The sequence below is a fragment of the Penaeus chinensis genome, chromosome 42 (genome assembly GCF_019202785.1).
Source record: "Penaeus chinensis breed Huanghai No. 1 chromosome 42, ASM1920278v2, whole genome shotgun sequence".
NCBI lineage: Eukaryota > Metazoa > Arthropoda > Malacostraca > Decapoda > Penaeidae > Penaeus > Penaeus chinensis.
Genome location: NC_061860.1, coordinates 6,570,649 through 6,585,648, shown reverse-complemented (window position 1 = coordinate 6,585,648; position 15,000 = coordinate 6,570,649). Strand labels below are relative to the sequence as shown.

Genomic DNA, 15,000 nt, shown 5'->3' with positions numbered 1-15,000 from the left:
CGAGCTTATTTATGTCTCTTGATTCTGCCAGAAGAATAGACACTCTGCCTTCATGATTATTTTTGTTTAGGTTTTCTCGGTGTATTGTTTTAGATAAAGCTCTTAGATTATTTTTTTGGGGTTCAGGTTTCTTAAATTACGACGAATTTAATTAGTCTATTTTGTATACAAGACTTTACGGATTGTATCATTACTGATCCCGTAAGTTCCAAATTAAAATGATGCATGCATATTATACACAAATAAATCCTTTATATCACTATCACTTTAGCCTTTCAACCATCATATCAGTGGTGCTAAATAAATCTCCATAATATATACACAGATATTTACCTCTAATCAAAACAAACCCAACGTGCCTATTCTTCCCCGCAACACCGATGATTCCTCAGTCTTGTTTACGGATTTGTTATTGCATCACGCGGATCCGGAAATTAATTTTCTAAGGCTTTCTGGAAGGGCCGGGAAGCCTCATATAGAAGAAAAATGTCTGATACGGAGAAGAAGGGGTCTTCGGAAAGCCAAGTCACCGTGGTTAGAAATGCGACGGACCTCCAGAGACTCAAGTTGGAGAAGTTGATGAAAAATGCGGTGAGGATGTTGTTATAAATGGAAACTTTTTTATTTATATATAACTTTTCATGAGTTTTTTATAGTTTGGTTTGATTATTTCTGTTGTCTTTGATGCCTTTGTTATATTTGAATTAATTGCCTAGATTTTATTTTAATGGTTATGATTGTAATTATTGTTGTGTTTACCGAATTGTTATTATTAGTATTATTCATGTAAGTAATTCCCCTACATTCATATTTATAAAAGTATATATATATATATATATCAGTAATTCTTATTAATACGCAACAGCTTCTGGTTTCCACACCAACCACTTTGGTAACTACTCCCATTGGCACTTTGGCAAAGGCTGAGAAACCCATGCCACATTTCCTTAGGCAAGATGGGGTTGTTTTACCACTTGGTTAATTATTGTCCATTTAGGTATCAATGCTAGTTCTCTTGTAACAGATGGTAGTCCTTCCATCATAGATCACATAGTTTGAATTAGATTTGGATAGAAAAGAGCCAGATAAGTAATGAGGAGTTTTTTACTTCTATAGCTGCTTTGGGTTGAACAATCATTTGCTAATTTTCAGAAAAGTTACCAGATATTCTAAATATCTTATACTTGCCTTTGCAATATAAATGTATGGTGAAAGTAGACCTCCCTGGTGATTTATCTTCAAATTAGGAACTAGAGCAAGCTATTTTGTTTCCAAAATAATGGTTTGTTAGTCTGTGCCATTCAGTTACTGAGAAATGAATGGGAAGTCTGCATGTATCAGCTTAATTCTTGCACCAGAGAGTCGGTCATACCCTTTGAGAAACTTAATTGTCACAGTGATTAGCATTGGTGATTTAATAAGAGGAACCAGGGGCATGAAAACAAATCTTCTGTCTAGACACCAAGATATATAATTGAGTTTGAAGAAATATTATTACTTTATATGTTATGAATATACTACACTAAAAGTAAAAAAGAAATATAACCACTGTATATCTCTCTCTCTCTCTCTCTCTCTCTCTCTCTCTCTCTCTCTCTCTCTCTCTCTCTCTCTCTCTCTCTCTCTCTCTCTCTCTCTCTCTCTCCTCTGCCTTCATTTTTGAATCAGTTCAGTGAAAATCTATACATTCTCTGGATCTGTCTGATTGACAGAATAACATGCTTTTATTCATATCTGAAAGCTTTCAGCAATTAGATAAACCACTTTGTGAATGTAAGCAAACAGACAAAAGGAGCATGCCTTTTATTATTATTATTATTATTAATATTATTGTTGTTGTTGTTATTATTATTAAATTTGTTATTGTTATTATTATTTTTTTTTTTATTTTTTTTATTATTATTAATAATTTTTTATTATTATTATTATTATTATTATTATTATTATTATTATTATCATTATTATTACCATTATTATTATTATCATTATTATTATTATTAATATTATTATTATTATTATTATTATTATTATAATTATTATTCAAAATAATATTTACAGATTTCAAAATTATGCTCTCTGACATCAGTATCTAATTTTGCAAAAAGAAGAAAAAAATTTGAAAGCATACATAGTTATAATATTTAAGTTTTTTCTATCTTTCTCTCTTTCTTTCTTTTTCTTTTTTGTTTCTTTCTTTCTTTCTTTTTCTTTTCTTTTTTCTTTAATATATGCTGATCAAGGCAAATAATTAAAAGGACAGGAAAATGAATTCAGTCAATCTGGCTGAACAAGAATAAAAACAAGATAAAACCAAAATGCACACCCCCCCAAGAAAATATATATATTGTTATTATTATTATTATTATTATTATTATTATTATTATTATTATTATTATTATTATTATTATTATCATTATTATTATTATTATTATTATTACTTTTATTATTATTATTATTATTATTATTATTATTATTATAATTATTATTATTATTATTATTATTATTATTATCATTATTATTATTATTATTACTTTTATTATTATTATTATTATTATTATTATTATTATTATTATTATTATTATTATTATAAATAATAAGTTGACTTTTTCCATATTCCAATGGCTGCTATCATAAATCCTATGTTATATGGCCTCTACTAAGCCTAGCCTATCATAGTGTCATTGAAATTAGTCAACAGAAACCCCAACTTTAATCAGATTACTCCTAAACTTAATCCTAATCTTGCAAAATAAGGACTTTTTTTTTTTAAACATTCTCTATTTCTGCTATGGGACAGTTACACATTGTATTGCCTATTATTGTTAGTTTATTCTCCACGTCTTTACAGGAAAAACTTGCATTCATTCCCGATCGACCAAAAGACAAGAAGTTCTCCGACCCAGCCGAGTTTGTGCGCAATGTTATGGGCTCAAGCGCGGGAGCTGGCAGTGGCGAATTTCACGTCTATCGGCACATCCGGCGCAGGGAGTACGCACGTCAAGAATTCCTCAACCAGATGAAGGACAAGGTGAGACTCTAGAGATAAAACTTCAAGCATTATCTCAATGTGTTGGTAGAGGCTGGTGAATTTATCTAGCTATATAAAATGCAATTGAATTATGAATTTGGGGTTTATATGTCTGTCTGTCTCTGTCTGTCTGTCTGTCTGTCTGTCCGTCTGTCCATCCCCCTGTCCCTCTGTCCCTCCTTTACCTCGTTATGGCTTCCAATGTAAATTTTTCATCAGGTAAAGAGAAAGTTTCATAATACAAACTTGGAAGTTCCTGAATCTCAATTCAATTTTGATAACATTTCCACTTTTTTAAATCATGTAGTTCTTGGTTTATTATTAGGCTTAAGTTTCTTCCAAGCATCAAATTATGAATTTTGCTGTTTTAGATTATTCATTGCCACCCAAACTTTTCACAACAGTTGCTTTATATCATATATGATTGTATTATCCATTTGGTAAAGTTTAAAGAAAAGTAAATTCTTTTGTTTTTCTTACTTTCTTTTACAATTCTCTAATCATTTTTTATTAAAATTAATTCTCCTTTGTGTGTGTGTGTGTGTGTGTGTTCGTTTGTTTGTGTATGTGTGTGTTATTTTTTTTATTATTATTATTACTATTACTATTATTATTATTACTATTATTACTATTATTACTATTAATTATATTATTTTTCTGAATACAGTATTTCTATTACTATCATCTTCACTGTTACTCTAAAATTATTACTATTACTCCAACCTCCAGGATAATCTGAACGATGTATACCATGATAAAATTGAGGAGAATCGTCGTGCTTTAGAAGCTAAAACAGCCAAGAAAAGAGCGAAGAGGCAACGGCAGAAAGAGAAACAGGCAGCAAAGAGACAAAAGCTGAAGGAGATGAAAAAGAAGGGAATAACAGTCGAAAAACAGAGCTCGTCCTCGGAAAGCAGCGAAGAAGAGGAGGAAGAGGAAGAGAAGGAGGAGGAGGAGGAGGAGAAGGAGAAGGAGAAGGAGAAGGAGAAGGAGAAGGAGAAGGAGAAGGAGAAGGAAGAGAGAGTGAGGGAAGAAGATGATAAAGATAAGGAAGAGAGGTTGAAGGAAGGGGAAGGAGTGAAGGGAAAGAGAGACAGAGAGAAGGAAGATGAGAATAACGATAGTAAGAAACACCAAAAAAAGGATGGGGAAGGAATAGGTGACACAAGAGAAGAAAGCAAGGAGCAAAGAAGTGAGAGATTAGAGAAAGATGATGAAAAAGGTGAGAAATGAACAGTTATGCAGAAATATAAAGGAGACTCATAACAAATTTGTTAAGGTGAATGAATGTTTTTGTTAAAAAAGAAAAATAAAGAAAACTAATAAAATGAAAATAATAAGATAAATTGATTTTGGTATTCCTCATTAACATGGCTTCATTGAAAAGACCAAGGAAAAAAAGAAAGAAAGAAAGAAAAGAAAAAGAAAACAAGGTGTCATCCCCTCAAAACAATTTTTTTTTTTAAATCCTCACCATTTAAAAGAAAATTCTGCATCAAAGAATCAGTTGAACTTGTTGAAGCCAGGAGGACATGTGTACATACCCTGTCAACTGTAGTTTTGTGTAATCAATCTTGTTACACATAGATGGCTTCACTAACACCTAGTCACCAAGGAGTCAATTCCTAAGCCTACTTTACCGCACTGGTTTAGCCTCTTACGTGAATTTTTAGGGAGAAAGATTGTTTTTTTATTATTATTATTAGTATTATTGTTAGTGTTTGTTACGTAGAAATAATGACAATGATGATGATGATGATTATAAGAAAATTGATAAATTATAATAATTATAATGGTAATAGAATGATAGCAACAGTAATAGAGATAAAAACATTTTACTGAAAAGGAATGGAGTATATAACTGAGGTCAAGTATGCTTACTAACTGACTCCTTAGTGACTGAGCAATAGAAGGAATCGATGTGTAAACAAAACTGATTAATATGCCAATAGGTTAAATAACGTCTGGTTATTGAATGGGATATGAAATGCATATAAAGAAGAAACCTCATTATTTGTTGAAATTAGATATTCTGCAATCACTATTCTGAACACACACACACACACACATACACACACACACACACACACACACACACACACACACACACACACACACACACACACACACACACACACACAAATATATACTTTTTTACTTTTTTTAAAAAATCTTTTTTGCCTAAGATGAGAATGTCCTGCATCTTTTTTTTGCTGTTAGCTGGATAAAATGTGGGTTACAAAGAATTGCACGAGCCATGACAAAAGGACCATCTAACTAGGATTATGCTAATCAAACTTACATAACCCAGTCTACTCATACAAAAAGAAGACACTTGGTGTTGTATTTGCACGACTGCTACGTCATATGAACAAGGAACTTCTGTAAAATATGACAATGATCATTCAGTTATGAGTAATTGAGTAATGTCTTTTGAAACAATTTGAATCCTAGTTGCAGATAATGTGCTCAAATTGGATTAATTTTTTTTCTCTCTCTGTCTTTACATGTGCCGAGTGAATTTTAATCCTTATCAGAGAGAGCAGTTACAAGTTTATAGTTGTCGTTGTTGTGTTGAACTAAGCATTTTATTTCAGACTCTGCAGATTGTAGATAATTTACAATGCAAGAAAATTATTACAATACAAGGGATTCTTTTCATATTAAGTCTTCATTATGGACCATCTCCCTTTATTTTACTTTTTTTGTTTTAATTTGCATGACATACTCTTTATGGATGAATTAATACACATAGAAAATACACCAATTTATTAAAAATAGGATGAGAGTTTTACCATGAAAGACAGCTGGCCTTCAATTTGACCATTAAGTAAAGGCATATCTTTATATATCTGCAAAAAATATATATAGCTAACATTAAAAGTACAGATATATGGATATATAGTAAGATCATTATAATAAGGAAAGTTTATTGTAAGAATTAGAATATATACCTAATGAAAAAAAAATTATGCTTGTGTGTGTGTGTGTGTGTGTGTGTGTGTGTGTGTGTGTGTGTGTGTGTGTGTGTGTGTGTGTGTGTGTGTGTGTGTGTGTGTGTGTGTGTGTGTGTGTGTGTGTGTGTGTGTGTGTGTGTGTGTGTGTGTGTGTGTGTCTGTGTTTCTGTGTGTCTGTGTGTGTGTGTGTGTGTGTGTGTGTGTGTGTGTGTGTGTGTGTGTGTGTGTGTGTGTGTGTGTGTGTGTGTGTGTGTGTGTGTAAGTAAAATAGAAGAAGCTTGATGTAAATATGAACCATCTGTCAGAGGAAAAACATAAAAAAAAAGGTTACTTCCAATGATTTAAACCAAATCTATTATTTTGATAATTTAGTTTCCAGTAATACGTTTCCACAGAACACATGTATTGTCTCGGCTCCCTGTTATGATGACGTCACCAGAGTAACTCACAGCCATTGAGAAAATCTCCCGGTCGTGGCCCAGTAGACTCTGGAATTAATATTTAGATTTTAGTTGAACCACTGCACTGTAGATTTATAACCTAGATTAATGCTTGTTAATTGAAGGATAATACAGAAGTGATATAACCTAGATATATGCATATCAGCTGAAGCTTTAAGTGGTTGATTTACTAACTACCCAAAGCAGTGAATGAAGGAAAAAACAAGTATACTCTGGTGATATTCAATCATTTACCTAATTTTGAGATTTAAAAAAAAAAGAATTAAAGGAAAACATATAATTGCATGCTTAGACCTGAAGGGAAGGGGAGGAGGAAACCACAGGGTATTGATAACATAGCTAGCCATGGAAGCTTAGGGAAGTCTGGATTCATAAAAAAAAGAAATGCTTATCGAATTCTTTAAAAAATATTAATAATAAAAAATCAGTCAAGTAATTGTTTCCTATTTGTTGTTATTTCACAAAATTTCCAGCTTTAGAATATGTGTATCTGCATGTCATCTGACTTCTATGGTGTCCAAAGGATCAAAAGAAAAGTCAAGAGGAACTAATTTCAAGCTTAGAATATCAGCTGATCCAATATTACGAACTTTAAAAGAGTCAAAAGACTCCCAGCCAGTAAAAATAAAATCAACCATGTAATGCCGATTTCCCGAATGGAAAAACTCTTGCCTGAATGCAGTTTCCGTTCTCCGCGTCCCAGATTCTGAGTCGACAATCTTCACCTGCCGTAATGACTCTTGTTCCAGCTGGGTTGAAAGACACCTGTGCAAAGAGAAAGAGAGAAAGAGAACAGGTGTGTAAATGGAAGATATGAAGTGGCTGTGCACACATGTGCTATTCTAATAAAAGTACATGCACTTATGCGTCGTACATATGTAAAACGCACTTTTAAGTGTGAATTTACATGCACGGATACAAAATTTCTATCCTTCCTAAATACATCCATGTTTACACCTGCAACCAAAATAAACACGCACACGTACGTACACGTGCGCACTCTCACTCTCTCTCTCTCTCTCTCTCTCTCTCTCTCTCTCTCTCTCTCTCTCTCTCTCTCTCTCTCTCTCTCTCTCTCTCTTACTCTCTTACTCTCTTACTCTCTTACTCTCTTACTCTCTTACTCTCTTACTCTCTCTCTCTCTCTTACTCTCTCTCTCTCTTACTCTCTTACTCTCTTACTCTCTCTCTCTCTCTCTCTTACTCTCTCTCTCTCTCTCTCTCTCTCTCTCTCTCTCTCTCTCTCTCTCTCTCTCTCTCTCTCTCTCTCTCTCTCTCTCTCCCTCCCTCCCTCCCTCTCTCTCTCTCTCTCTTTCTCTCTCTTTCTCTCTCTTTCCATCCCTCCCACATAAACCCTCACCTTCGAAACTTCTCCTCTATGGCCACAGAGCGTGAGAGAAGTTGTAAGTGAATTTATATTAACAATCTGAGCTGTTCTGTCTACGCTTCCTGTCACCAGTCGCCGCCCACAGCTGTCCCACGCGCCGTCGACCACCTAGGCATGGGCGTTATGGTGGGGAAAATGAGAGTTAAAGGATAAATAAATATATATATATATATAATCGGAAATGAATTGAACATAAAACATTCAACATCCAACACACAACCCTGAACATTCAACATCCAACATCCAACACCTCAGCATCGTAGCGGACGGCGTGGAGTGGCTGGTCGACCCGGCGGATGTCCCAGAGGAGGGCAGCGGCGTCCGTTCCCCACGAGGCCAGGTATCGCCCACACCAGCTCAGGTCAGCGCCGTTGACCTCGCCCTCGTGACCTTGGAGGGTGGAGCTGCATCTGGGGGGAGGAGGGGGTAAGGAGGGGATGATATGAGGAGGGATGGGAGAGAGAAAGATAAAAAAAAAAGAGAGAAAGAGAGAGAGAGAGGGGGAGAATCAGACAGACAAACAGACAGGCGTGGAGGAGACAGAAAAAAAAACACAGAAAAAAGAGGAATCATACAAACAAACAAACAAAAACACCATAACAAACACAAACTATCCCTCCATCATCTCAGAAAAAAAATCTTAAAAATCTACACCACACAACAATCTTCTCTCCCCCCCCCCCCTTTAATCTCTTTCTGCTCCACCCTTATCGAAAAAATAAAAGCAAAACATATACACTCCATCTCTGACTTACATATAAGAGCGTGTGTCCCATAGTTTCACAGTGCCATCAAAGGAAGCTGTGTACAGGAGTTCACCTGACCTGTCCCCCCCTACCCCCACCACAGCACCCTTGTGACCTGCCAGTGTCACGGTGTTCTCTCCTGGAAAAAAAAAATTCTATTAATTGTAGCGTCGTTATGAATATGGTTGAATGATACAGATATGCTCTGTTTGTTATTCCTGACTACTAATTCTAGGGAATGATTCTCGAAAGAATATATTCTTATATTTCTATATTGGTATATCATATTTCGTCACATTTTATATATATATGGTTCATTTCCTCTGCATTTCTGAATGACTATTCGGTGGAGAATTCACGAAAAAAAACGTGTGTTCCTCCATTTTTATATCTTATTATACCTAGCAATCGTGCTTTATTTACAAACTCCCCCACCCTTTATATATGATACACTGAAATTACATTAGTTTCGAGTGTGTAATTAGAATTTAAAAAAAGGCTAAAAAAGAGCCAAAATCCTCACATTATAAATCTACGGTAAAAGTCGACATTTTCACTTCTCAAATTATGGTTGCGTTTATCATTTAGGTCACCCCCGTTATATGACACAATCACCTGTGAATATTGTCGACCTTATATCTAAAATTCAATTCTTCACTAATTCTAGATCCTACTTATTACTTGCACTCATTAACTTTATATTTCACTTCTTTATAATGAGCCAGGAATTGATGCACTTGAGAGGATAGTGGTAACAGGCTGAATGTTGTGCGTCTAAATAACATCGTTGTATTTCACTGTATTGTCACGACTTACTTGCTAGTTATAAAATAGATATCATCACTAATCCGTCAGCCTGTCAACAAAATTTAGCATCCTGTCAAGTGTATCTTAGTGTATAATTCTACACACACTACGCATAATTAATTTACAGTTTACCAACGTTTGTTCACCGACCAGCACTACTAACGTTAATACTACAACTACAACTACCACTTGTCGTGCTAAATACTAACACAACTAACACCAACCAGTCCAACTCCCTACCAGCACTAGTCTACACCAACCACAACCAACACCCATCTTACCGCTCATCACCACTCACCGCCACTCACAACCAAACCCACGCCTACCACTCATCAGCACTCGCAACCAAGCCCACGCCTACCACTCATCAGCACTCGCAACCAAGCCCACGCCTACCACTCATCACCACTCACCACCACTCGCAACCAAGTCCACGCCTACCACTCACCACCACTTCTACCACCACTCACAACCAAACCCACGCCTACCACTCATCACCACTCACCACCACTCACAACCAAACCCACGCCTACCACTCACCACCATTCCTACCACCACTCACAACCAAACCCACGCCTACCACTCATCACCACTCACCACCACTCGCAACCAATCCCACGCCTACCACTCACCACCACTCACAACCAAGCCCACGCCTACCACTCATCAGCACTCGCAACCAAGCCCACGCCTACCACTCATCAGCACTCGCAACCAAGCCCACGCCTACCACTCACCACCACTCACAACCACTCACAACCAAACCCACGCCTACCCCTCATCACCACTCACCACCACTCACAACCAAACCCACGCCTACCACTCACCACCATTCCTACCACCACTCACAACCAAACCCACGCCTACCACTCATCACCACTCACCACCACTCGCAACCAAGTCCACGCCTACCACTCACCACCACTCACAAACAAACCCACGCCTACCACTCACCACCATTCCTACCACCACTCACAACCAAACCCACGCCTACCACTCATCACCACTCACCACCACTCGCAACCAAGCCCACGCCTACCACTCACCACCACTCACAACCAAACCCACGCCTACCACTCACCACCACTCACCACCACTCACAACCAAACCCACGCCTACGACTCACCACCACTCCTACCACTCACAACCAAACCCACGCCTACCACTCACCACTACTCCTACCACTCACAACCAAACCCACGCCTACCACTCACCACCACTCACCACCACTCACAACCAAACCCACGCCTACCATTCACCACCACTTCTACTACCACTCACCACCACTCCTACCACTCACAACCAAACCCACGCCCACTACTCACCACCACTCACCACCACTCGCAACCAAACCCACGCCTACCACTCACCACCACTTCTACCACCACTCACCACCACTTCTACCACCACTCACCACCAAACCCACGCCTACGACTCACCACCACTTCTACCACCACTCACAACCAAACCCACGCCTACCACTCACCACCACTCACCACCACTCGCAACCAAGCCCACGCCTACCACTCACCACCACTTCTACCACCACTCACAACCAAACCCACGCCTACCACTCACCACCACTCTCCACCACTCGCAACCAAGCCCACGCCTACCACTCACCACCACTTCTACCACCACTCACAACCAAACCCACGCCTACCACTCATCACCACTCACCACCACTCGCAACCAAACCCACGCCTACCACTCACCACCACTTCTACCACCACTCACCACCAAACCCACGCCTACGACTCACCACCACTTCTACCACCACTCACAACCAAACCCACGCCTACCACTCACCACCACTCACCACCACTCGCAACCAAGCCAACGCCTACCACTCACCACCACTTCTACCACCACTCACAACCAAACCCACGCCTACCACTCATCACCACTCACCACCACTCGCAACCAAACCCACGCCTACCACTCACCACCACTTCTACCACCACTCACCACCAAACCCACGCCTACGACTCACCACCACTTCTACCACCACTCACAACCAAACCCACGCCTACCACTCACCACCACTCACAACGACTCGCAACCAAGCCCACGCCTACCACTGACCCATATGCAAGTCCCACACCCTCGCCGAAGTGTCCATGCCCCCGGTGAGCAGGTGATGACGTGAGGTGGCCAGCGGGCGGACCACGGCCACCGGGCCCTCGTGTCCTTCCAGGGCCAGTTCGCAAGTGCCCTCGGGGGAGGTCCACACCCTGAGGCTGCCGTCGAAGCTGGAGGTCGCTACGAGTTCGCTAGGGGAGAGAGGGAGAGAGAGAGAGAGGGAGATAGAGAGAGAGAGGGGAGAGATAGAGGGAGAGAGGGGAGAGAGAGAGAGAGAGGGGGGGAGAGAGGAGAGAGAGAGAAGGAGGGGGGGATATGGAGAGAGAGAGATAGATAGATAGAGAGAGAGAGAGAGAGAGAGAGAGAGAGAGAGAGAGAGAGAGAGAGAGAGAGAGAGAGAGAGAGAGAGAGCGTGCGCGAGTATGAGTTAGAGAGAGATAGATAGATAGATAGATAGATAGATAGAAAAAGAGAGAGAGATATAGATAGAGAGAGAGAGAGAGAGAGAGAGAGAGAGAGAGAGAGAGAGAGAGAGAGAGAGAGAGAGAGAGAGAGAGAGAGAGAGAGAGATAGAAGGCAGGGAGGGAAAAAGGGAGAAAAAAAGAATGAAAGAGGGAATAAGGAGGTGTAAGTGAGAGAGAGAGAGGGGGGGGGAGGAAAGAGAAAGGGATAGAAGGAAGAAGAGAGAGAAAGTGAAAGGGAGTGAGGGATATGGATCGACAGGAGAAAGAAAGAAGAGGAGAAAGAAAGATAGATAGATAGATAGATAGACAGATAGATATATAGATAGATAGAGAGAGAGGGGGAGAGAGAGAGAGAGAGAGAGGGAACGAGAGAGATAGAGAGAGAGGGGGGGGGGCGAGAGAGAGAGCGAGATAGAGAGAGAGAGAGAGAGAGAGAGAGAGAGAGAGAGAGAGAGAGAGAGAGAGAGAGAGAGAGAGAGAGAGAGAGAGAGAGAGAGAGAGAGAGTTATAACACACCAATTACCTTTAAACTTATCATCTAAATTTCATGAAAACCTGCACACTCCCCCAAGTAGACAAAGGAATACACAAATACAAACAAAACTTAAAACACCCACAAAGATACAGACGACCCAAAGACGAGAGAACCTAATTCCTTACTCATTCTTCCCGGCGAAGGTGACATCAAACACGACATCCGAGTGGCCCTTGAGCGTGGCCACGCACTGGCCATTCTCGGTCGACCACAGGCGGCACTGACGGTCGTAGCTGGCGGTGGCACAGCTGGCCCAGAGGAGAGACAGAGGAATATCAGTTTGTGTACAGTGAGAGGGCGAGAAGGATAAAAAGAGGGAAAGAGAGAGGGAGAAAGGGAGGGAAGGAGAGAAGGAGAGAAGGAGAGAATGATATAGGAGGGAAAGAGAGAAGGGAGAGAAGGAGGGAAGGAGAGAAGGATACAGGAGGGAAAGAGAGAGGGAGAGAGGGAGGGAAGGAGAGAGGGAGAGAGGGAGGGAAGGAGAGAGGGAGAGAGGGAGGAAAGAGGGTCTAAGTGAGAAGGATAGAAGGTGGAAAAAGGGAGGGAAAGAGAGAAGGATAAAAGAAGGGAAAGAGAGAGGGAGAAAAGGAAGGAAAAAGAGAGGGAAAAGGGGAAGAAGGGGCCGTAAATGAGAGGGAAAGATGGAAATGAGGGAGGGAAATAAAGAGGGAGAAAAGGAGGGAAAGAAAGAGGGGAAAAATGGAAGAAGAGAGTGGGCAAAAATATCGTAATCTGGATTTCTAAGCGTTCGATAGTGTTCATATTAACCCAATCTCCTCGGGAGTACGTGCTGTCTCCTGTAGTGTATTTTGAAAATTTTATTAGGGTTGTCCTAAGAATATACTATGTCTTCAGATAGATAAAAAGTGGTGTATTTTTTTTTTTTTTTCTCTAAGTCTAAAATAATACATAGGAAAAATTATAGATAGAACAGCTGATTAATAACACACGGTGGCGCCTGTGTCAGAGGTTTGAGAAAGGGGTCGCGAGTGTAAAAGAAAATACGAACCACTGCGCTTGTCACTGTGTCTAGTTATATGTTTCTATGACTATTCTGCGTCAGCCATGTGCCATAATTATAGGATATAAACTGAACATGATTTTTATGTATAAGGTTTGAAGTTAAATGATACTTATGTGTAGGCTATAAGTTGAAGTTGATATATATGAATATGATATTTACGGTTTAAGTGTAAACTGAACATGATATTTACGTAGAAAGTGTAAACTGAACCTGATATTTACGTAGAAAGTGTAAACTGAACATAATATTTACGTTGTAAGTGTAAACTGAACATGATATTTACGTTGGAAGTGTAAACTGAACATGTTATATATATATATATATATATATATATATATATATATATATATGTATATATATATACATACATATATATGTATAGGAATTAAACTATAAACTATAAGTGATATAGTTGCCCGCTGCCTGTTAGGATCCCTCAATCCATACCTTTCACTCGACAAACTTGTTTTACATTTACAGATACTTTAGCATGCCGGGCGGTTTTCTTCGTGCTACAATTAACTCCCAGACTATCCTAAATTAATAAGCTGATCAGTGAAATGAAACTCAAGCATTTAAAGAAATAGGAAGTCAATAAATCATAACGTTTCAAAAGATATGAAACTTTCGAAACATCATGGTATTATCATTTTTATGGTCGTGTTTTATACCTTTGTATTTTGTTTTTTGTGCTGCCGTTAGTTTGTTTTTTTAAAGTTATCTTCGCTAAATTTCATTAATCGTGCAGAATGCTATAGAAGCTGAATTTAAGTTGTTTGCCCTTCTAATCTATGGTGCATATATATATATATATATATATATATATATATATATATATATATATTTACAGTTTATTTAAATACTATGTATGTATGTATGTATGTATGTATGTATGTATGTATGTATATGTATATATATATATATATATATATATATATATATATATATATATATATGTATGTATGTATGTATGTATTCATGTGTGTGTACACACACACACACACACACACATTTTAGAGTGGTTGCACCCACATCCCCACCCCCACCCTCACCCACCAACACTAACATACTCTACCCCCACCCACCCACACCCACACACCCCCCTCCCCACCCCACATTCCCCCGGCCCCTTACACGGAGGCGTCCTTGTTCAGAGCCACATTGGTCAGCGGCAGGATGTGCGAGCGAAGAGTCTTGTGGCGCGTGTGGGCGGCGGTCGTGGAGGCTCTGAGGGCCGCCACCAGCCGCCCTACCAGCCTTTCCAGACGCCCACGCTGGCCGCCCACACACGAATGCTGCGTCATCACCTGCTCCACCACGTCGCCCACGGTCGAACTGAGGGACGGGAAACAGAGGGGGAAAATAGGCTTTGTTAAGTGAGTTTGGTAAAGGTTTAGGGTCGGTTATGTTTCCAAACGCTGGGTCGAATGATGGGGAAAAAGCAATTCAATTTGAATTTGCATATTATAATGATAATAGTTAACATAATAGTATAATGATTATTATTAT

General features: G+C 39.2%; 2 protein-coding genes across 3 annotated transcripts in view; one reads left to right on the top strand and one right to left on the bottom strand.

Moving 5' to 3' along the window:
• The first annotated feature begins 407 nt into the window (after positions 1–407).
• LOC125047848 (PRKR-interacting protein 1 homolog) lies at positions 408–5,687 on the top strand. 2 transcript variants are annotated; one of them, XM_047646362.1, is made up of 4 exons: positions 408–591; positions 2,849–3,028; positions 3,758–3,985; positions 4,025–5,687. In XM_047646362.1, the coding sequence occupies exons 1-4, from the start codon at positions 487–489 to the stop codon at positions 4,259–4,261; spliced, it is 750 nt and encodes a 249-aa protein (XP_047502318.1). In that variant the 5' UTR covers positions 408–486; the 3' UTR covers positions 4,262–5,687. The 2 variants fall into 2 exon arrangements, with proteins under 2 accessions (XP_047502318.1, XP_047502317.1); XM_047646361.1 differs by having other exon boundaries at positions 3,758–5,687.
• Positions 5,688–6,211: 524 nt separating this feature from the next.
• LOC125047894 (dynein assembly factor with WDR repeat domains 1-like) overlaps positions 6,212–15,000 on the bottom strand; it is a 14,812-nt gene continuing 6,023 nt past the window's right edge. Inside the window, exons 2-9 of the mRNA XM_047646441.1 lie at positions 14,626–14,826; positions 12,593–12,715; positions 11,472–11,626; positions 8,589–8,718; positions 8,075–8,243; positions 7,787–7,941; positions 6,953–7,211; positions 6,212–6,473 (exon numbers count right to left, since the gene is read on the bottom strand). Of these exons, the coding sequence (XP_047502397.1) occupies positions 6,354–6,473; positions 6,953–7,211; positions 7,787–7,941; positions 8,075–8,243; positions 8,589–8,718; positions 11,472–11,626; positions 12,593–12,715; positions 14,626–14,826 (1,312 nt within the window). The 3' untranslated portion in view covers positions 6,212–6,353. The remainder of the gene's footprint in view (positions 6,474–6,952; positions 7,212–7,786; positions 7,942–8,074; positions 8,244–8,588; positions 8,719–11,471; positions 11,627–12,592; positions 12,716–14,625; positions 14,827–15,000) is intronic.

Coding starts and splice junctions, on each gene's coding strand:
- LOC125047848 (XM_047646361.1), top strand. CDS start 487: ATGTCTGATACGGAGAAGAAGGGGTCTTCGGAAAGCCAAGTCACCGTG. Junction 592..2,848: donor AGAAGTTGATGAAAAATGCG/GTGAGGATGTTG, acceptor ACGTCTTTACAG/GAAAAACTTGCATTCATTCC. Junction 3,029..3,757: donor TCAACCAGATGAAGGACAAG/GTGAGACTCTAG, acceptor TCCAACCTCCAG/GATAATCTGAACGATGTATA.